General features: G+C 41.0%; 2 protein-coding genes and 2 non-coding genes across 4 annotated transcripts; 1 reads left to right on the top strand and 3 right to left on the bottom strand.

Annotated features, from left to right (window-relative positions):
- Window positions 1-1291: 1291 nt before the first annotated feature.
- sh3d19 (SH3 domain containing 19) lies at window positions 1292-17166 on the top strand. The gene is made up of 21 exons (XM_087841690.1): window positions 1292-1487; window positions 7773-7815; window positions 9545-9585; window positions 9820-9856; window positions 10097-10202; window positions 10595-10745; window positions 10829-11866; window positions 12442-12555; window positions 12733-12839; window positions 12979-13019; window positions 13109-13319; window positions 13409-13477; window positions 13574-13711; window positions 13831-13882; window positions 14844-14974; window positions 15060-15124; window positions 15211-15434; window positions 15981-16033; window positions 16191-16377; window positions 16681-16784; window positions 16868-17166. The coding sequence occupies exons 1-21, from the start codon at window positions 1424-1426 to the stop codon at window positions 16976-16978; spliced, it is 3087 nt and encodes a 1028-aa protein (XP_087697816.1). The 5' UTR covers window positions 1292-1423; the 3' UTR covers window positions 16979-17166.
- A 436-nt stretch (window positions 17167-17602) lies between these two features.
- On the bottom strand, window positions 17603-21482 carry rps3a (ribosomal protein S3A). The gene is made up of 6 exons (XM_006796064.3): window positions 21354-21482; window positions 20675-20778; window positions 20135-20322; window positions 18307-18515; window positions 18055-18164; window positions 17603-17776 (listed from the first exon to the last, which is right to left on the bottom strand). Exons 1-6 carry the CDS (start codon window positions 21413-21415, stop codon window positions 17649-17651), a joined length of 801 nt encoding a protein of 266 aa, XP_006796127.1. The 5' UTR covers window positions 21416-21482; the 3' UTR covers window positions 17603-17648.
- LOC118454601 (small nucleolar RNA SNORD73) lies at window positions 17938-18004 on the bottom strand. Its single transcript, XR_004843807.1, has one exon. It is a non-coding gene; the product is annotated as a small nucleolar RNA SNORD73 (small nucleolar RNA).
- On the bottom strand, window positions 20405-20478 carry LOC118454600 (small nucleolar RNA SNORD73). Its single transcript, XR_004843806.1, has one exon. It is a non-coding gene; the product is annotated as a small nucleolar RNA SNORD73 (small nucleolar RNA).
- Window positions 21483-21685: the final 203 nt, after the last annotated feature.

Genomic DNA, 21685 nt, shown 5'->3' on the forward strand with positions numbered 1-21685 from the left:
TTTTTAACTATTACTTTTTTCTGAACTGTCCCACCCGGACCCACACAACCTCTCGATCATTTTCGTCCTGCATAAGAAGATCTGCCAAATCGAGCTGATCTGAGAAAAGTTCGCCTTATTTATATTTGAGAATTTAGATCTGAAGTCGAGATTAGAATGTGGGTTTGAGATCAAGCAGGCTAAGAATAGGTGCTGTACAACGGCTTGCCCTATACTCTTCCCCGACTTTCCAAGTTGTGTATAAATCTGGGCCTCAGCATGTCTAACTCCACCCATATCTCCAGCGGGATCATAATCATTGTGATTTCCAGCATGAAATTATACTGTAGAGTTATAGAAGAGACACAACCTCCATTTATGCTTGATTGAAAGATATATTTAGCCTAAGTCGTAATTTAAGAAGTTAGATGCAAACGTATCTATAGTCCATCATTTCCGGTAGTTACACGGAGTCTTTTATCGGGCATATTTTGACAGATTTGGCCATGACAGTGAGAGACGTTTTTGTTTTTTTTAGTTTATGGTTATAAAGATGAGCAAGCCTGTAGCGGCATCTGGTGGCAAGACAGATGAATTACATCTCCCCAGAGTAGCCTTTCAAAGGAAACGTGTCAACGACCGTCAAGAGTTATTATAGCAGCAGGTCGTAGGTCTAGTTCTGACTTACTGGAGGTTCGTATGAATATTAAAGCTATGTAAATTAATACAGGCTTATTAATGGTGAAGATTAATGATGAATGTGAAAAGGATCGGGATACATGTGACTGTCGACACACCCGGAACTTACAGCTTACATAAATCTCATTGGTTGACGGTGACATTTTCTAAATAAAGTTTTATACAAATTTGAAACGAAAAAATAAAAATCTGTCTCAGGAATACAAAATATCCGAGGAGGATGGATCCATCAACAAGAGCCTTGGATGAAGTTGTTGTGGTGGTATCTATTTTATCATCTGAAGTTCTGTTTGTTTGTTTTTTCAGGGTTTTTTCTTTTTTTTCTCTTTTTTCTTTTTCTAATTGATCACATTGTTGACTTGTTGACCCATAAATGTGACACATATCTATCATTAGTGATATGAAGTCAGAATATAGGCTAAAGATGACTGTTGACGGCTTGGTATTTATCAATATAAACGTAGATATTAGACATAAAATTATAATGTTTAAAAAAAAAAAAAAAAAAGCTGCATACAAACATCGACAGTAACGACTCCTGCCGGGGGGTCCGGTCACTGGATGTCGTCACCTCTGTCTGTCCACAGCGGGGCAGGACTCGGTGAAACTTCTAGTGGACAGGACAACAGCCGACTGCGTCGTCGTGTTATGCTCGCAGATGACTGAGGAGCCAGCTGCTCACAAGATCTAACTTTTTTTTTCTTTTTTATCTGTTTTTTTAATTTCCACATCGTTTCATACCAATATGGCAGAATCCAGGCGTGAGGAGGAGGAGGAGAACGAAGGGGAGCGCACAAGCCAGGCATCGGGTATGGTGGTGTATCAGGCTTTGATTTATCTGCAGAGCGCGCACTTTAGGAAAAAGCTAAATCTTGGTTCAAGTGTGAACACTTGCAACATTGACGAAATAATTTGTGTAGAAACGCAATGTGAACAGCAAATAATGTGAAAAATATTCGTTGTTAAGCGGGGGAAGATGCTCCATTCATAAAACCTGTTGCTTAAAGCTCACAATTCAGGAGTCAGCGTTTTATTCTAATATAAACACAGAAACCGAGAGAGAGGAATGATCCCTAGAAATCCTAGAAATGTATAAAAGGTGCGCAAACCTCTCGTGGACCTGCAGGATCTTGCCATCTGGCAGGATTGAGAGACCGGTGTTAGGGTTAATTTGGGCAAATGCAGAAGGATTTTTAATAACTATGTTTTGAAGTTGCTTCAGAAATCTGAACACAGTATAAAGCAGTTACAGGCTGTTGTGATGTTCTGATTTTCTGTGTGGAAGCAAACCAGTACTTTATTTAATAACGCTCTGACTGAAGTGCCATTTACATCAGTTTCTCCGTTTCTTATAATCACACAGAGCTGTGGATTTTAATCATCCAGTTTGTGATTATAGAAAATTCCCACCCGCTTCTCTACTCATAATTTGCTGCTCTTCATTTTAGCCCCGGCTTGCCCACAACAGTTAAGTACCAAGATAGTTTTACCCCAAATAATCTTTGTTTTTCCTAGCAAGCAACCCCACCCCATGTCAAGCCCAGCAGTGTCAGACCCCAACACACCCTCTCATACCACAACCTGACTCCACCAGCTGTTTGCATGGAAATTCCTGTCAGTGTCTGAACAGGCAGGCTGCTGTGTGATGAACACGTTGTGGTATGTAATTGATAGAACTTGTGATAATAACAGAAAATCGTCTGACCCACTTCAGATACTACTTCGGGCAGTTTGCACCGTGAATCACTCATTTGCATCGACACCATCTAATCTTCCCGGACACTGCTGCTGACATTGTGTTATTCACTCGTGACATCGTCATTTGGCAGCTTTAAGCCGTCTTGTTTTTAGAGTGAGGGCAAATCTGTTTTCAACAGTTAGCAGCAGCACTTCCTGGATTTTGACCTGAGTCACACTTTAGAATCTTTTCCCTCCCAAAGGTGCTTCAGCATGTTCTTGATGACCTGTACAGGATAGGGAGCAAATTTGCTTATCGAATTGACTGCTCTCTTAACTCATACGGAGTTCATGCTGGTGAAGCGTGACACTTGAAGGCAGATTGTTCTCCATTTGGTGCTCGTTTCACCAGCTGCTCTGTGACTGCTGCCACTTGTGCTGAGTAACGTCAGCATGTGCTCGAGGGAGAGTATGGCTGTGAAGGGGAAACCTTTCCTGCTGACTTTAGCTGCTTTCTGATGTCAGTGAATCTCTAATGGTAAATAATTCTCTTAAAGAGAGCCACTATTGTTACATACAGGTGCAACACATGCTTCAGTTTCTTTATTTGGGATGATCCTGTTGCTTCATTGGTCAGTGTGTTGGTTATTCTACCACTTTGGCCCTTATTAATATACCTTAACAGCCATCTGATGCATATGTGGTCAATCCATTTTCCCAGGGTGCCACACGAGAAATAGGGACTGCTTTAGAATAAACTGAACCCAATTCTGCTTAAAATAAATGTTATCTCTTTATAAGCTTAATTGCTGTTGTCCTCCTCACCTACCACAATGAGGTAGTTCTTGGCCTGAAGTCACCTTCATGATGTTTAAGTATGATACAAGATTGACTGAAGCTTATTCAAAGTGGTGTGCCTTCATCAGCTGATATAATCTGTCGTTTCTGGCATTTGCTGCTGGTTATAGTGGGATCAAAAATCAGTGTTCACTTTGCAAAACTTCCACAGGACTCTGGAAAAATCTCATTTATGCCTTGTTGATTCCCTATATCACTGCAGTTCTACTAGAGGGATGAAACCTAATTCATTCATTCCCTTATTTGAAGTTTTGAACATGATAGTGGAGAGCTCTGTCTGTCTCAAACTTCCCACAGCCATTCTGTTGGACTGAGATCTGGTGACTCATGTGATTCACGTTGTTTTCAGACAATCAGTCCATCTCTGTGCGACGGGGAGGCATAATCAGTCAAGAGTTTCAGTTAATTTGTCACACCTCTGTGTGTGTGAGGTATTCATGCCTAACGTCTCACGCACAGGTGAGCCAAGACAACCAAGACAAAACTGCAGTGCTGTTATTGGTGCAGAGGCCGATTATGACTAATAGGGAGGTTTTTGACATCCATTAAACCAGAAGTACATTCAGTACATTTAGAAGTGCATTCAGCTTTAGAGTTTATACTTTAAACCATGTGAAATGTATCAGCCTGCATCACTTTCTTTTTCACACCAACAGACAGAGAAATGGATTCACTTTGGTACTTTTCAGATATTTCAAACTCACTTTTTCTTTCAAAGAACTTGAAAACATGTACTGTTTGCATTCCTATAAGCCTGAATCTGTGAACACAAACAGCTGGCTTACATGGTTACTTAAAGTGTAACCAGATACTTTGTTTCTATCTTAGAGGATAGAAACAAAGCCCAATGATTTGTATTAAAAAAAAATTAAATGAAAAAACACATCTCAAACCTGCAAACTCAGAAAATATCTGAATCTTTTAGTTTTGACTGTCATGTCTATTTTATTTATAGCCTATAAGAGATTTAAACAACAGAAGCTGACTGTGCTCTAGAGAAAAGGCACATTTACATTCCAGGTCTCCAGAAAAGCCCAGTTTTAAAATATATAAAGAAATTTTCATATCAGTATTGGCAACACTGGCCCTGCATTGACTTGATATCAGATCAATGCCAAATCGTGCAGTATCACACAGCACTGCTGGTTACTTTATCTTTATATTAGAGCTATGGGTTTTTGGTAGCTCAGGTAGTAGACCAGCAGGTCTATCAATCAGAAGGCCAGTGAACTCATCCCTGACTCCTCCAGCTGCCCTGAGTTGCCACATGATAAATCTGTGTGAGGGTGTGAACGCTAGAAAGTACTTAGGCCTAGATAAAAGTGCTGAATGAGTGTGTTTGTGTGTGCGTATGACTGGATGAATGAGATTAGTAGTAGAAAGTGCTTTGAGTGCTCACCTGAGTAGAAAGGTGCAATATATAAGTACCAGTCCGTTTAGCTTACTTGGATTTACTCAATGACTCATATTTGAAGTGCTTTGAATGAGTGCTCTTCAGGTGCTCTGAGAAATCTTTTTTTTTTTTTAAATAGATCTTCCATTTATCATCATATTTTTAATTTTCTTTTTAAAATCCTTTAGTTAATTCAACATTTTAAGCAAATACTCAAGAGCCAGGTTCTATATTGCACTGGAAATATAACAGTTAACTGTTTAAGCCTGAAATAAATGCTGACCTCGTGACAGAGTAAATGTAAATTCAAAGCTGCTGAAGTTCATTATTTAACAACTGTAGACCCGCGCCAGCTACAGTATGGATGACAGAGAGTCGCGTGAACATTTCTGTGACTTCACAAGTAAAAGATTAATACGGTGCAGTGTTACACTGAAAACCTCCACTTCCTGATTGACCACATTCCACTTCATCAGATTGGCCGAGTAAACACTGAGACATTATCGGCCGTCCCTCTTTTTTTGCTGTTGCCTGTGGGTGTGCGACTGCTTGCTTCAGCTTCGTTGGCACGTTCAGAGGGACGCTCGGTGGACCAGGAGGGAAATATTGATTGGAAATAACCTTTTTGATGCTGAACGCTTGATGTCTATTCCTTTAATTTCTCTCAGGTAAGGCTGTCAGCACATGGTGTCATCACTTCTATTACAGATGACCAGGCAGGTGTGCTTTTGTGTCACTTATGTGACTTCTGTTATGAAGTGTTGACATTTTATTAAGTGTAAAAGTGTCAAAGCTCCTGGGAATTCATCATGTAGCCACTTAAAAATGTCTGTGTCATCAAGTGAAAGTACAGAAGCTGTGTTCTCACATGCTGTGTAAATTGAGGAAGCAGCACTATAGCTTAAGCAGATAACAAGTAACAGGTGTGACAGGTGCATGTCATGAACAACTAGGTCAGGGCGTCAGGTTTGAGGCATTAAAAACAATGCCTCCTCTGTCTCTGCCTGCTTGCCTTCATTAAACTTCAAGGACAAATGACTTCAGTTTAAATGACTGAATTTACTCTTTAGCTTGTGCTGATAAATGCTGGAAATCTGCTTTAGGTTTGTAAAAACCTAGAGATCAGGTCATGGACCACATTAGTCCAGGAAATAACTATACGTATGTTTATGGTGTTTCCTGAAGGAAACCAGTTCATTTAAGCCAAACTGGTTCATCAACATGTTTCTGTCCACCCTGCTGGTATGGTTTCAGTTCTTGTATTTCTAGTTCACACAGCACTGTGGGAGAGTCTGGGGTTTGTTTCTTATAAAACAATGGCTCAGACCTTTGGCGTGCACCGTGATGTCATATTTAATTGCCTTTTTAAAAACTACTATCTTCACCTGCTGCTTCTTTTGTGCATTTTTATCCTCATTCTGATCCTCAGTAAGTTGCTTTACCAGTAGGACCAGCTCATGTTTTAGAAAGATCATTCTATCTCAAATAAACCTGCACCTACAGCTCAACCGTCTCTGATTCGCTTACAGATTTTATGGTTTGGACATTTAATCGTTGCTGTGAAATTTTATCTATCAAATACTTTTTTTTCCAAACTTCAATGTTTACATATGGATGACTCAAAGGCTTTTTTTTTTTCTTTTTTGTGTCCCATTTGGATCTTTAGCCATCAGAATTGTTGTCTTAAGGCCAAGAAAGATGCCAAGCGGATTTATTTTACCAAGTGGCCTTGCCATATTGGTCCATTTGATTGATCTTTATTATAATTATGAATTTATTTTATTTTCGGTTGCTACAAACGGGACAGACATGACTGGGGGATAGGACAGGGAGAAAGAATGAAAGAAAGAGAGGGAGAGAAAGAAAACCAGAGGGGAGAAGAGATGGTGAGAAAGGGGGGAAGAAAGAAAAAAAAAAAGAAACTCAAAGGCTATTAAAGATGAGATTTTCTCTGGCCTTCCTTGCCATCAGAGTCAATAAGGATCTGTAACTTGGGAGAGCAACGTCTAAAAATGTCCAATTATTGACTAGCTAAAATTTGAAGAAAAATAATCAAGCAGTCCTGTGACGTCTTGTATTTGAACTCACACTAAAAGTTTGGGATGTTTTTTTGTTGTTGTTGTTTTCAAACTGATATTGTAAAAGATTTCTGAATGAATATAGTTGTATTTTGCAATAATACAAAATAAAATGTGCAGAATACTTTTCAATGTCAAATTTTTGGTCACAAAAACAAAACAAAAATTTTCATTCAAACTTCAAGTTGGATTGAGCAAGTATAACAAGTTGCACCACAAAAACAAAAATATCAGTAGATAGTTTCCAGATGGTACTCTAATTATAAATGAGAAACTAATTTTGTTAATTATATGCATATTTTTTCATTTTCAAGACCTATCTGATAAATAACATTTTTATCATAGTTGTGACTATGAATTGAACTTAAAGTATTCTACAGGTTTAATTGCATTATTGTAAAATTCAACTTTGTACCATTCAGAAATTATCACTGGTTTCTTTTGATATGTGAAGCTTTTTTCTAAGTGAGCGCTCAAATGTGACTTTACACAACTGCTTGATTTATTTGGTTTTTTTTTTTTAAATATTTTAACTGACCAATACTAAGACATTTTTTGATGTATCTGTACTAAATTTTAGATCCTGATTCCTTTTGATGATAAGAAAGGCCAGTGAAATTCTCAGGCTTTTATAATAATAATAAATAAATAAATTTTTATTTATATAGCACCTTCCAAGACAGAATCTTATCTTTAATAATGTTTGAAATATTCATGTCCAAACACTGACTCATGCTGGTAGTGAGCCAATGGACCATTTTTCAAAAATATCTCTTGAAAAACAAATCTGACGTATAAGGTTGAAATTTCATAACAATCATTATAACAAGTTTTTTCCGAAAGATTTAAGTTAATTGGACATGATCGATCAGAAGGTCACGTTAACATAGCTTGTTTCTGGATTCAGTGAAAGCAGCCATTGCTTCTGGTTACTTGACCTGTAGTATCTCAGTCACTGCACTAAAAATGATCAATCATGATACATCTAACTTTTCTCATACATCTTCATTGCATTAATGTTCACAAGTGTGTTGTTTTTGTTGCTCTTGTCACTTATAAAACCCGTTTCTCTCTGTTTTCCTTTGCAGATGGTGCTGAAAGAACCAAGAACCAAGAACATTCGCATTCCAGGTATTTGATTTCATGCCGAGCTGAAGTTTTGTATGTTCAATCCAGCAGCAGCTGTTCAGTTTCACAAAACTTCAGCTGTAGCTGGAAGCAGGGCTCTGTCCCCTTTAACAGCCAGATCTGCTGATGGTGAGGTTGTGAATGGACCAAACAATGCGGTGATCTATCCTCACTGACAGACAGAAGGTCAACACAATGATGAGTGGACACCGTGCTGCTTTTTTTCACTTGGTGTTTACACATGTTAAGAAGACAAATGTGTGTAGAGCTGAAAATCTGTCACGTTATTTAAAGCTTTCATACATCGTGGATTTGTTTGTGACCTATTAAGTCCACGTGGTTCCAACTCAAGCAGTCAATTAAATTATCCGCCCAGCACAAGGAAAGGAGGATTGTTGGGATTTTGTCAGATAGTTTAGATCCAGGACTCGGGTCTTAACGAGCAGGAAAAAATCCCTGTCACGTTAGTTCAACCTCTATAGTTTTTAACCAGCACAAAGAGTGCTGCGATCAAAAGGAAAGAATGTTTGAAAGCGAAACAAACGGAAGATGTCAATACATTCGCCTCCTGTATTTTGTAAAAGAGTTACAAAAGAGGAAATTGTCCTGTTTATTGGGATTCCTGGTTTTGTAAGCCCGATGATTTCAAACAGATTAATGAACGGTGTTTGTTGGGATACTACTCTTGTCCTATAAAGCAGAAACCTATCATTCTTTGCCTTTATTTGTGTGTGGTTATAAAAGTGGACGCATTTTTTAAGCATATAAAGTTTCATAAATATGGTCAGTGTTTTTAAAAGCTTCAACCCGTGCTGAACATTTGGATTCAGACAGTTTTTACCCCTCAGCCATAAAATACTGATGGAGTAAGACACCAGCAGGATATCATAAGTGGACAATTTTGAATCCCAGTGACTTTGATCACGATGTCAAAGTCAGAGGTCAAGTTTTTGAAAATCTTGTGAATGCGATAACTCAAGAAGGAAGTCACCTTGGATTTTCATCTACTAAAAATCTCAGACAAGTTTGAATCCCAGTGGCCTTGACCTCAAGGTCAGAGGTCAAGTATTCCAAATACCTTTTGAATCTAATAACTCAAGGCGACATTGACTTTGATACCATGATGTGTAGTGTCTATTGGAGGCTGAGAAGTAGCACTTGCATTCAGCAGTGTTTTTTTTTTCTACTGTTGGATCTCTATGATGTCATTTAATGCTGCTGTCTGAGGCAAATAAGTCTGTATTTAAGCAGAATTGCTGCCCACCTGCTGCTTAAACCGTCCGTTTGAGAGAGGTAGCCAATCAGAAGTAAGGAAATAAAACGACTCGTTTCAGACAGCCCAGTCTAAGAAATGTGAATTGCATAATAAACTCTGGACTCTAAGAAATTTCTAAGAACTTATTTCAATGTATTTTTCTGCTTTATATATTTTTGTCTTTTTACCTGATGTAAACCACCTTACTCTTCCCTTAACCCTAATAATCCAATATAGTCTGCCATTTTTCGCTTATATTTTTATCATTTATATCTATAAAATATTTAAGCAATTCATCTCTGCCTTATTGTCAATCTATTTTTGGATCATCAACAATAAGGAGGAGCTGCATGGAGTTACACTGCAAGGCTTGTTAAAATGAAGAGTGACAAGATTTCTGTTTAACCATGGTGTCACCGCAAAAGTATGAACCTGCTGTTGATGATAAACAAGACTCTTGTTCTGCTCTCTTTTCAGTCCAGGACCTCTCTCCTCAATACGAGCTGCTATCAAACGAAGTAAGTTTACCTAAACCGGCCTTCTGAGAAACGTTTAGAGCCTTTTACGGTGTGTTTCTTCACATGTTTTTCATGTGGAAGTGTAATGAGTCTTCTTTCTAATCTTTGGTTTCAGCAGGATTTTTTTTTTTTTTAAGAGAGAAATATATCTGTAGTATGATTAACTTGAACAGACATCTTATAGTGCAATGGGGACAAAGTTCATGTTACTTTTTTTTTTCTTTCTTCCTTTAGCGAGAACAAACTCTCAGAGCAACAACAGAGACAGGAGGTACTGTAAAATGTTCCCATCCTCCTACTCTACATCTCGCCTGTATTGTTTGCTTCTTAAAAGCTTAATGAAACCAAATATCTGATTTGTGCCATGTGATTCAGAGAACTGTGCTTTTGCTAACAAATCTAAAAAGTAATCATCAGTAAATAAATTGCATTAAAGATAAATGACAAGTGGGTGTGTAGATGTGTTTTTGTCGGGGGGGTCCTCATGGTGCTATGGTGGTTTGTCTTCCAGGCGACCACAGATCACCTTTGTAGCAGCAGAGCCTCTGACAAGTAACACCTGGTTCACAGGATCCTCAGTGGTTTCCCCTCCTCCTCAGCCGGGCTCTGTTTCCCAGGTAGGTTTGACCTGAGCCACAGTGTCTCAGTGTTACCTGTTAATAATCACTGATCACTGTCAATCCTAGCAACAAGTATTTTAAAATGATCAAAGTGTGTCATAGCCAAGGGTGTGTGCTGTGAAAAAATAAATAAATAAAAAATATATATTTAAAAAAAAAAAACAGGCACGCAGACTCAAATGCTTTGACTGAAAGGTTCAAATGTTGGGTCCAAACATGCCTGGATCAACCTTTGAAAGCATGCCTAATGAAAAGAGTCATAATAACAATAGTAGAAAGTTCAATATTTCTATTATTCTAGATACACAACACAGAAATGTCATAGTAACTGAGAAAATGTGGGGAAAATCTCTCTTTTAATGACTCCACTCCCACCATCCAATGACCAGGTGATCAAAGAGAAGACTGAGGAGGAACACACTGTAAAGCCCACTGCAGCCCCCCGCCGGAGCAGCTGCACAGCCACAAGCGCCACACACCCTGCCACTGCCGTCACACAGCGTGGTGACACTCCACCGTTAGCGGAGAAAAGACCTGCTGGTGAGGCATAAAAGGATCATTGCTGTCCGCTGAGCATTCATAGCAGGTTTGACTCTAAACACCGTGGTTCTTCATGTTTCCAGGTACAAAGCCACAAAAGCCACCCAGGCCCTCGCTGCCGAAACAAGCAGACAGAACAGCAGCAGAGAAGGTTGCGACAAATACTGCAGCGCTCACGAACACTGAGGACCAAAGTGATCCTGACTCTGATGGAAAGCAACTTCGACAGCAAGACTCCACGCGCACGTGCGTCCGATCTGTAACTGTCCACTGGAACATTCCCGTAAACCATCCTTCTGTTGCCCCTGAACCTGGTGACGCCACTCTTTCACCTTCAAACTCCAATCGCAGCCAACGTCCCGTTCCACGCCCTCGCACGAAATCCCTTAAGCAAGCAACTGAAAAGGAGGCTAAAGTTCAGACTTTGGTTGAAATCGGTGAAAGTTTTGAGGATATTCAATCTGATAACCAGGAGTTCCACTCAAATAAGTATTTAAAGGACTTGTTGGAGGTTTTGGGTGCAGATAACGAGTGCGAGCAGGGCGGTGGCATCACTGATCAAGCTGACAAATCCTCGCAAAGTGAAGATGCTCCTGACGAGATGAGCGGCAGCAACAATCAACGTAGCATCCGGGCCAAGATCCAGGCCTTTGAGAGCCAGGCTACCGGCGAGGACGGAAATGGGAATGAATCTAGCAAACCGCAGCTTCCTGCCAGGAAGCCATCCATTAGACCTCCGGTTGCTGCTAAACCTTTTGTAGCTCTCAAACCTCCGTTTACCCCGAGTATAGACGATGACAGTCAAAACATATCGGGGGCAAACCTCTTTAAAAACCCTACGACAGCCCCCAGACCTCAGCCTCCTGAGAAACCCGCAGGTCGATCAATAAAGGAGGAGCTGGAGGCTTTACACAGCAAGGGGGCCATGTCACAAATATCACGCCCTCCGCTGACCAGAATCAGTCCGGCGTATGAGGAAGAATCTTCACCTTTTCCACCTGAATATTCACCTTTTCCACCTACACCTCCGGTGAAGGAACCACTCAAACCCAATCTGAATATAAACAACCACAACTCGGCCTCCGTGGTCAGAGAGAATGAGTATGTGGAGACTCCAATAAGTAAGTGCAAATAAAAGGCACTGCTCCAAAAGCACGTGTTTACGTTTTTCATCTCCAGCTTCTCTGTTAATCAACCTACTGTTTTGTTTTGGGTTTTTCAATCTGCTTTGATATAAAAATCCTTTATTTGACTTTATTAATGTAAGAAGAAATCCTATAAATTGTGGTTAAGAAGGTTATCTTGCCTGCAAAGATCTTACTGGTGTTTAAGTGACAACCATAAGAAGCTGAGAAAAGAGAGCAGAATCTTTGATTGGTGTCACTGGCAGATATTTGACATTTAAAGAAACCTAATGAATATTGTTTGGTTACATCGTGGTCAGAGATGCTGCACAAAACTATGTAGTGGCTGGAGGAATGGCTAAGGAATGCGAATGCACAGTTTCCCCCCAGCCTTATTTCCTACAATGCCAAATGCTCCCTTTAAGTAAACCTTAAGCTCTTCTCTTCTCGATTGCAAATAACAACAACGTTCTGCTTGACTTTTGTGAGATTATTGTACACCGGAGGTCCTGAGTTAGGTTGGTGCAACACAAACGCAAAGCTGTACACTCATGAGGTGTCTCATTGCTCAGATCCAATGCCATTTAAACCGCCGCGTAACTCTAACATCAATGGAGGCTCCGTCACCGTGCCAAGCCTGCCGAAACGACCAACCACCATCAGGGTCCCCAGCAAAACCAGTTTAGGTAGGTTCAGTAAGCCTTAAGCGATTGACTGATGTTTTATTTATGTCAAAACACTGATGTGTTTATCTGACATGTATGCAGCATGTGGTAACTGGGCACTGAACTCTTACCTACCTTCACTTTATTTATCCTGTACACATGAAGCACAGCTGCTCAGTATGCCTTTTTTAATGTCAGATTCCTCCTGGGATGATCCTCCTCCTCTTCCAATTCAGAACCCCGTGGGCTCACTAAACAACTCAATGAACCACAAAAAAAGCCTGCAGTCCAGCTTGTCCCTCCAGGTATGATTTGGATCACAAGAAAGGCTCAAACCTCATTAAAGTGCATCTTCTGAAGAAACTCTTGCCTCCTAAACCCGCTGCCTGCTGTTGAGCTTCAGCTAGTTGTGCTTCACATCTTTTGCCCTGATTCTTTTTCCAGGAGCCTTTCAGTGCTATGCCAATGCCATCTCTGCCACCTCGGTAAGTGCAGGGGGGAAAACGATCAAATATCAAACTGTAGGACACTTTGAGTATGTCCCGCTCAAGTTGTGCACAATTTTGCACTTCAGGAAGCCAAGTGTGAACAAAAGCCTCCCACCTCGCCCACCTGCTGCCAAAATAGCCCCGGGAAGGCCTCCCCAAAGCTTCAAAGCCACAGGTCGCTCTCAGTCGCTGTCATGGGACGCTTCACCTAAACTCCAGCCAGAGAAGCCCCAGAGGAAAGAACTCGTCTTACCCCCAAGGCCCAACCCAGGCCACCACCTCTACAACAAATACACTGTGAGAAACTGCACGCATTAAAACTCCAGGCTTGTTTCTACAACGGCTTAGTGAGGGCTTGATAATATTTTTTTTCTTTCTCCTACTAGTTGCAGCTTCCCCATGGGATTGCAAGCTTTGACTACAAAGGGAGTAGTTCGAGAGAGCTGTCATTCCAGGTGACCAAACTAGTTTTACCAGCACATACGTGGCCTGCAGCTCATCATTGTTAAGCACATAGTTAAGTCCTTTGTGTACTGTTGGCCTTTCGATAGAAAAACGAAGTGCTGCTGCTGCTCAGAGAAATTAATCACAATGAATTGGAGTGCCAAGTTGGACAAACTAGAGGAAAAGTCCACAAGTCCTGCATGAAGATTATAACTCCCCTTTCCTCGGATGAATCTTCACCACAGGTGACTCAGCCTTTTATTATGAGTCAGTGTATGTTTTTTGCCACCTGATCCGTTGATGCTGTTGTTACCAGTCTGTCCTGATGTGTTACACTTTAAAGTCTTTGTTCCTTTTTGTGCAGGATTCTGACCAAACTGGGCTAAAGGTGCAGGTCGTACATGACTTCGATCCAGGTGACACATCGGTTTCTTGAATAACTGTTTAATAGAATATTTTTGACATTTCAGGCTGTTCTTTGTCTGGATTTGTTGTGGCATTTTAATTAGAGGACAAACACAATTATAGGTTTCCAGTCAAGAGGGGAGGGAGGTTAGTATAGTGTAATCTCTGTAGACAGGGGACTAACCCAAGGGCCTCCCACTAAATTTAGAAATCCATATGCTTTTTTTTTTTTTTTCTTTTAATCTTTGGAGACAACTCTTTCTGGTGAAGTCATGGTGATGGTTTATATGGCACAAGATAATGGGGGCCTAACTAGTAAGAATTAGCGTTAACTTTGACCAAGACTAGCTTGTTTTCCAGAAAAGAAATGCAATAGAAAGGAGGTCAGTCCAAAATTGACAACCATGCCTAGATCTACCTCTAATGCTCCCTAAATAACAAATAGTTTCTTATTTCTGCTGGCCTCTTTGTGTCCGTGCCACAGTGAACACTAAACAGCAACCTCTCCTGCTGATAAAATGCATATTTTCTGAAAAGACCCACTTTATTGGGTATACCTTGCTAGTACCAGTTTGGCCTGTATTAATTATTCATGGCATAGATTCAACACGGTGCCAGAAACATTCCTGAGAGACGGCTGCAGATTTGCACATCCACGATGCAGAATTCCTGCTATACCACATATCACAGGTGGAGGTCATTTGAGTACAGTGAACTAATTCAGATTCAAGAAACCATCAAATATCTTTGATGGCACTAAGGTGCCCAAAGTGTGCCAATGTGCCATGCTTTAAACTTAAGCATGACCATGTCTATATACTTAAATTCACTGGGTTACCACCATGTGATCAGCTGGTCAGCCATCAGCATTAACAAACAGTTGAACAGGTGTACCTAATGAAGTGGCCTGTAAGTGTAGATGTATTTGTTTGTTTGCACTGAATGATTGATTGTGAAGTGTTTGGTTCTCAGAGGGCCCCGGAGAGCTGAGTCTGAGAGCGGGAGATATTGTGACCATGGTGGAGAAAGTGGACAGCGAGTGGTACAGAGGCACCTGTAGGGGATCTACTGGTTTCTTTCCCATCAATCATGTCAAAGTCCTGGTAGGTTTCAGTGCATCCTTCACCTATTTAGTGACAATCAAAAAGCAAGGCAAATGCTTTTAACTTTTGTTTTCTTTTTGATTAGTTGGATTCACCAAAACCCCTCCCAGAAAGGAAACCAAAGCCGCCACCAACACCCGCAAAAGTCAGGTACTGTCTTTGCAGCTTAAAATGTTTGGATCAGCCTTTACAAACTAGCATGATGGGCTAACTGGCTGTTTAATATACCCTTAAAGTGGTCCCAGGTGTATGGCGAGGTTCGACTTTGAAGGGGAGCACAGTGATGAGCTGTCGTTCTCTGAGGGTGATGTGATCCAGCTGAAGGAGTATATGGGACAGGACTGGGCACGAGGACAGATCGGCGGCCACACTGGCATCTTCCCCCTTAACTTTGTAGACGTCATTGAAGATCTGCCTCCACCCCCGAGTCAGAAACCCAGTAAGAAGGTCGCACTGCCCGGTAAGATTTTCTGAAGACACTCAGACGTTCACTATGTGCTGACTTTTAAACTGTACATACATACATTTATCTGTGTGAATATCCACACTACAACATGCAGATGTTTTGTATCTTTCACTGAAGAGCCTTTATGAGCGTCTTTACTTTATGCTGGCTGGTACATACTCTCTGTGGCATGTCAAGAATTTGCACTTGTGTTTGACTTTAATTAAATAATTGTTTACAAAAGCCCAGCCATAGGCAGGAGTTTAGAATTACAGATCAGAGGTTACGAGTAGTGCATTGTTGTCCTACAAATACTCTTTAAATACTATAAATTGAGGAAAAAAGTTGAAATTGGCCTTTAAAAAGTTAAAGCATTCACATGAATAATGCAAACTCCTGCTCAGTAAAAGAAATAATACAAAAAGCCTGACACCAGTCTCCTCAATGGCAGCAATATTGAATTATTAATAGCACACCAATACATTATTGAGGACTGTCACAAAATGTGGCCACAGAATTTTCTGTTTGTTCCTTGATTTAATTTTGTTCATATTTACACAGGGATGGCTGCCGCTTCTCCCAGCATACACCCTGAGGCTGGCAAACCTGCTCAGGTAACCAACACTGATACAAGCACGATAATAAATCCAGACAATGTTGGTCATGCAATTTGACCCTGTGTGTTGAGCAAAATATATAATAGTTTTGTTATAGTTAAGTTTTCCGCAGGTGCACTGAACATTTGTGTATTTTGCTCCTTGTTTTTTGTAGGCGTCTCACTCTGACGTGGAGTGGGTGGTGGCTCTGTATGATTATCCAGGGAGGACGGAGGAAGAGCTGTCCTTTCAACAGGGCGACTGTATCCTCGTCACCAAGCACATCGATGCTGAGTGGAGCTCTGGCAGGCTCAACGGCAGGGAGGGCCTCTTCCCCAGGAATTATGTGGAAAGCACCACAGGTGTGATGATGTCATTAACATTTGAGCTGAAGAGTTTTGTTTTGAAACGCCTGTGTCTTTATACTGTGCGTTTTTGGTAGAGAAAATCAGGTGTGAGAAGATGGACAAAGACCTCCCTCTTTTGTCTTGCTGCTCTGTAGCATGACAGTGAGAAGCAAAGTTTGCCCCCAAAGCTTCACGGTTTATCACATACATGCACTAAATACACTGTTCTAAAAGTTCAAGAAACACAAGAGTATAGGATCATGTTCAATGAGATCTGATATGATTTGCAAGTGTTCCTTCAAATCTTGCCCTTTACAGGCCAGCAGCCGTTTAATAACCAGGAGAATGGAGCTGCTGGAGGCGGGAGAGCCAGGGCTCTGTACAGCTTCGCATCAACCTGTGATGAGGAGCTCTCCCTGCGGGTAGTGATGCGATTCAGTCTTACACGAGTAAACAAAATAAATTCCTCATTACATGTAAAACCACATTTCCTCCTCTTTTACAGGTTGGGGATATTATAACCAATCTCGAGTCCATAGATGATGAATGGTTTTTAGGGGACCTGAGAGGCAAACGGGCCTTGGTTCCTAAAAACTACGTGCAAGTACTGGATTAAAGCCACACGGACTGTTGGTGCAAAGCACAGCTGGATGACCTGAAGCTCCAGTGACCCTGTTTACAGCAGAAGCGTGAACTGACTTTAAGTTGAATGCAGTATTTTATCTACAAGTAATCCAACTTTAAGTCCACTTGAAAAATGTTTACAGAATCAATAAAAATATTACAGATGGTGGACAATGTTTGTTTTTTTTGGTAAGCATTTTAGATTTAACCAGATGTACACTAGCACCATCTAGTGGTTTTATTTTCTTCCCATTACAAATGAATTTCACTTTCAAAAATGTTCTTTACTGAGATTAAATTAAATCACACAGTTTTGGGGGGGGAAGATTACTGCTATAATTTTAGTAAGCTTCAGTAATGTGATTTAGCAGGACCTGTGCAGACCCAGTTTTACCACAGATACTGGGAACACAGGCATCTTCTACACTGAAGAATAAATAGAATTCAGGTCAGTTACCTTTTATACAAACAAGACCTAATGCACTGCTAATTCTGCAGCATCCGCCTTTTATCTGGTGACTAGTTCCTTCGAGGGTGCTGGATTTTGTAGCATTTTATCCCCTCACATGCACTGACTGAATGACTGCATTACTTTACTGACAAAGAGAAACAACAGTTTGTTGGTCATTTACATTTTTTTTTTTATTCAAATCAGGGTGTTTTTACACTGTCTCCTGAATGGGGGGCTCATAGCCATCAGCCCTCTCCACCTTGGCTCCAGTGTCATCACCAGAAGCCTTTGCAGCACCAGCAGCACCACCCTCACCATGGAGCTCCATCAGCTTGCCCACTGCAAGGGAGGACAGGGAATTTAACTGACTGATCAAACCATTACTGACAACTTGCAAATGACAGTTTGTCATACATATGAAATGACAAAGATATTACAGTTGTAACATTTCATTCAATTAAACCAAGAATGTCTGCTTGTCAACTAGCATGTTGCAAGGGAACATCAGCTGATCTCAATAAGGTAATCAGGTGATCATATGGGACCGAAACATTGTCATCTTTTGTTCCCACAAACAAAAGAAACACTCTCTGTAAATACTACCGTGCATTACTTACACTCAAACTTGGGCTTCTTAAGCATCTTGACCTTGCGAACGTACACATCGTGCAGAGGGTAAATGGACTGGCAGGCCTTCTCGATGTCCTTGCCAACACTGTCAGGGATCCTGGAATACGAAAAAGCAAACGCATTCATTTAAAACCATCAATTGCGACACACAAAAACCTGAGTGCACTCAGAGACATAATTAGCTCAATCTTAAATTAATAATGCCATCTGTGCTTTAGTCAGAAACAAATATGACTTACAACTTGTTGACCACTTCCTTCAGGTCATTGGTCTGAACCTCACGTGTCATGATCTCCATCATCTTCTTGCGGATTTGGCGGACCTGTTGGTGCTGGGCGTAGGAGGTCTTTCTGATCTGATTAGCACGCTTCTTTGTGAAACCCACACAGAAAAGACGCAGAAGGTAGCCATCGGTGGTCTTCACATCCACATGGGCCTCAATCATGGTCTGAGCAGAAAAATAATGATTATTACATTAACAGTGCCGCCTTAAAACGCATCGGTCTGTAACAAACTTTTTCTGCTCGTGTTCCTTCAATGTGCTGCTCACGTTTCCTTTTCAGAACCAAAATGCATTAAAACCCAACTTGAAAGTGTTGTTAATCTGGAGTCACTAGTAAATGGTTTGAGGTGTACACTTGTCACCCAGGGCACTAGGTATAGCTGTGAAGTCTAATGCAACAACTCTGCCACATACTCTGCATTTAGAAAGCTTCTATATTTCCAGTTTTGTTCTACAACAGTTTATGATTCTACTGCTCGCTGTCCACATGTAATGTTGAGAAATCTCAGATGTAATAGTCCAATATACAACATTGACAAGCTTTAAAGTATAACGAATAGCACAGCTGCTGAACACACTAGATATCCCAGGTATATCTAATAAAGTGGCCTTTGATTTTTGAATGGGAAGAGCCAACATGAAATGACACTTTGTTGCTTGCGTTTCAAAGAGCATTGATGCACTCAGACTTTGCTGCTACCATTGCTGTAAACAACACTACAAAATTATGAATATATGACCAACACACTCAAATCCAAAATATTTTACCAGCGCCTGCTGAGAAGACCTAACACTTTCATAACCGCTGTCTTGGGCCAAAAAATAAATACAATTTACAGATCAGATGACTGTACGCACTTGCGTCTTAACATGATTTATCATTTTAAATTCTTGCAAGCAAAAGTCAAACAACATGTTAGTCCTTTGATAGACTGGAGTTCTAGAGTGCACTCTGCCTCTGGGAATGTATGAAACCCCGCTGTGAACCTGAATTTATGTTTACGCAAACAGGGTTTTGTGAATGGACTTAACTAGCGATGGCCCATTGCTTGCACTCACCAGCTTACTACTGTTGGCAACTACTGAAGTGGTTGACCACTTCAGATACTTTTAACTGCCGACACATTTCACAGGCCCAACATTTAAGCTAATGACCAGAATTAACTTCATGTCATTAACGAACAATGAAGGGATCCATCAGCACAAGCTTCACTCACTTCTGACACAAGTACAGCACGAACAGCACACACAATGCTGTGGAAAGGTGGAGGCTTATTGCAAAAATAAGCTCCCAGTATCCTCAGCAACCCATATTGCATGTGTGAAAGAGCTTCGCACAAACATCAACTGTGCACTCTCCCAGCAGAGAATGAGGGGCACTGACAAAAAGCCCTGTGAGGATGCCAGTACTCAGAATTCTCCATCGCCAAGCAGCATTGGTGATTATATTGACTTCTCAAAGCTCCTGTTTTGCAATTATGTTTTTTTAAGACAGTATATTAAAGAAGTATATCTAAAAACCTTTAAACCATACCAAATTACATTGGATTACTTCCCCCTTTATACTGGTCATGGAAGACATTTCTCATAAGTCTTTCATTTCCTTCTAATGTGTTGAGTCCCAACATTTACACTCCAGTGTAAATATACCATATACAAACCTGAATGTTCACACCAAGACCATACATAGTGTAGCCCTGTAGAATCTCAAATCTCAACAAACACATTGGCATAAGTGACATCATCAGCTATCTGGCACCACTGGTGAAAAATGTGACCATCACCTGCCACTTCTTGACCATGGAGCACATCTTGTCACGGGTCAGGTCCATGCCGTGGAAGTTGGTGAGGCAGTTCTTGCCCTGAACATCCTCAGTGATGAGCTTGAACTTGCGGAAGGCCACCTCATCATTCTGGAGATCGGCGAGGCTCACTTCAAACACACGTCCCTTCAGACCATCTGAGGCGATTCCTGTGTGACACAAGAGGTACGAAAAAAAGTTAAATGGTTGAAAAGTAACGAGAAGTCTCTGGAAGCTGAAGTAAGTACTGATAATGGGAAAGGCAGTTGGTCTCGTAAGTAATCAGGACCATCATTTGGGACCGAAACAGTTTGTCATCACACATTCCCACTGTAAGCCAAGGACACTCTCAGATAATAATGGACAGCACTAGAAAACTATGCATCACCTACACAACTCTAAAGCTGATCTTTACTACTACTGCCAGAGTTTCACTGAATCAAAGAATGACACTTCTGTACTTTACAGAAAGCAACATTAGCATACAACACACACAACAGCCTTCACACAATGCAGACTTACTGGTTCCCTGAGTCCTGGTGACCAAGGTCTTGCCAAGATTGCGGATGTTGAACATGGCTGGTGCCTTGACATCATACCAGTCCTTCTTGGAGAAAGGGTCCACACTGCAGAAGAGTAGAAAGTATTAATTCACAATCATCTCAGCCATGCTTGAATACCAGTACGAGAAAGGACACTGCTCGGATTAGCAAACACCGTGGAATAACCACTACTTTAATCGCTTTCATTATTTCCTAACGGACTAGCTCGGTCGTACTGATTGTCTGCACCACATGGTGTTATAAGTTAGATACATTAACTCTTAGCCGTAGGATCCGACTGCCATGTTGCCAGACAAGCTCGCCTACAGTTAAGCTAACATTCAGTAGCCTTTAGCATATAAGATTGCAGGCGCTAGCTGGCAACCAAATTACTTGAGCTTTCCCTTACTGTGCTAGTGATACTCCAAATGAGCTGCTCGCACATAATAAAACCAATTTAACTACAGAAAGTCTAAGAGCATGAAAGGAGACATCATGCTACAGCTCAGCGCCACTGGGGCCGGCGGTGCCGACACTAGCACTGGCCGCTTAACATCCACTTAAAATCGGCTTCATCCTTCACCCATTTCACACCAAAACGACACCAACGAAAAAAGCGAAGTGTTGTTCACACAACAATGTCTGAATGTCCAACTTACATCTTCTTTTTGGCACCCTTTTTGCCGCCTTTGGTCAGCCTCTTATTCTTGCCGACTGCCATGTTGGCTACAGGGAGTGAAAGAGGAGGAACTCGGAAATCCCGCGAGAATTAAAGAGACGGCTCGGGGTTCGTGAGATTTGTCTCATCTCGCGAGGGTTTTTGCAGTTTCATTTGTCTCCCTCTGTTGGTGAAAGCACAGTCTAACCCGCTCGTGAAAAAACTAACAAACTACATTAAAAAATAGAGTTTTGAAATCAGCAACGATAAGGTGAGCAGACGTTCCGCTTTATGTGGCACTGCGCAGCATTTTTATCCCCTGTGCCCTTCTCC

Source organism: Neolamprologus brichardi, chromosome 6, assembly GCF_056152115.1.
Source record: "Neolamprologus brichardi isolate AB-2024 chromosome 6, ASM5615211v1, whole genome shotgun sequence".
Taxonomy (NCBI): domain Eukaryota; kingdom Metazoa; phylum Chordata; class Actinopteri; order Cichliformes; family Cichlidae; genus Neolamprologus; species Neolamprologus brichardi.

Excerpts from the sequence above, each read along its gene's own strand:
- sh3d19 (XM_087841690.1), top strand. The coding sequence starts at position 1,424 with ATGGCAGAATCCAGGCGTGAGGAGGAGGAGGAGAACGAAGGGGAGCGC. Across the intron at positions 12,556-12,732 it reads CCCCAGCAAAACCAGTTTAG|ATTCCTCCTGGGATGATCCT; the intron begins GTAGGTTCAGTA and ends TTTTAATGTCAG. Across the intron at positions 15,125-15,210 it reads CCAACACCCGCAAAAGTCAG|TGGTCCCAGGTGTATGGCGA; the intron begins GTACTGTCTTTG and ends ATACCCTTAAAG.
- rps3a (XM_006796064.3), bottom strand. The coding sequence starts at position 21,415 with ATGGCAGTCGGCAAGAATAAGAGGCTGACCAAAGGCGGCAAAAAGGGT. Across the intron at positions 20,779-21,353 it reads AAGGGTGCCAAAAAGAAGAT|TGTGGACCCTTTCTCCAAGA; the intron begins GTAAGTTGGACA and ends ACTCTTCTGCAG. Across the intron at positions 17,777-18,054 it reads TAAGAAGCCCAAGTTTGAGT|TGGGCAAGCTGATGGAGCTC; the intron begins GTAAGTAATGCA and ends CCTCCCTTGCAG.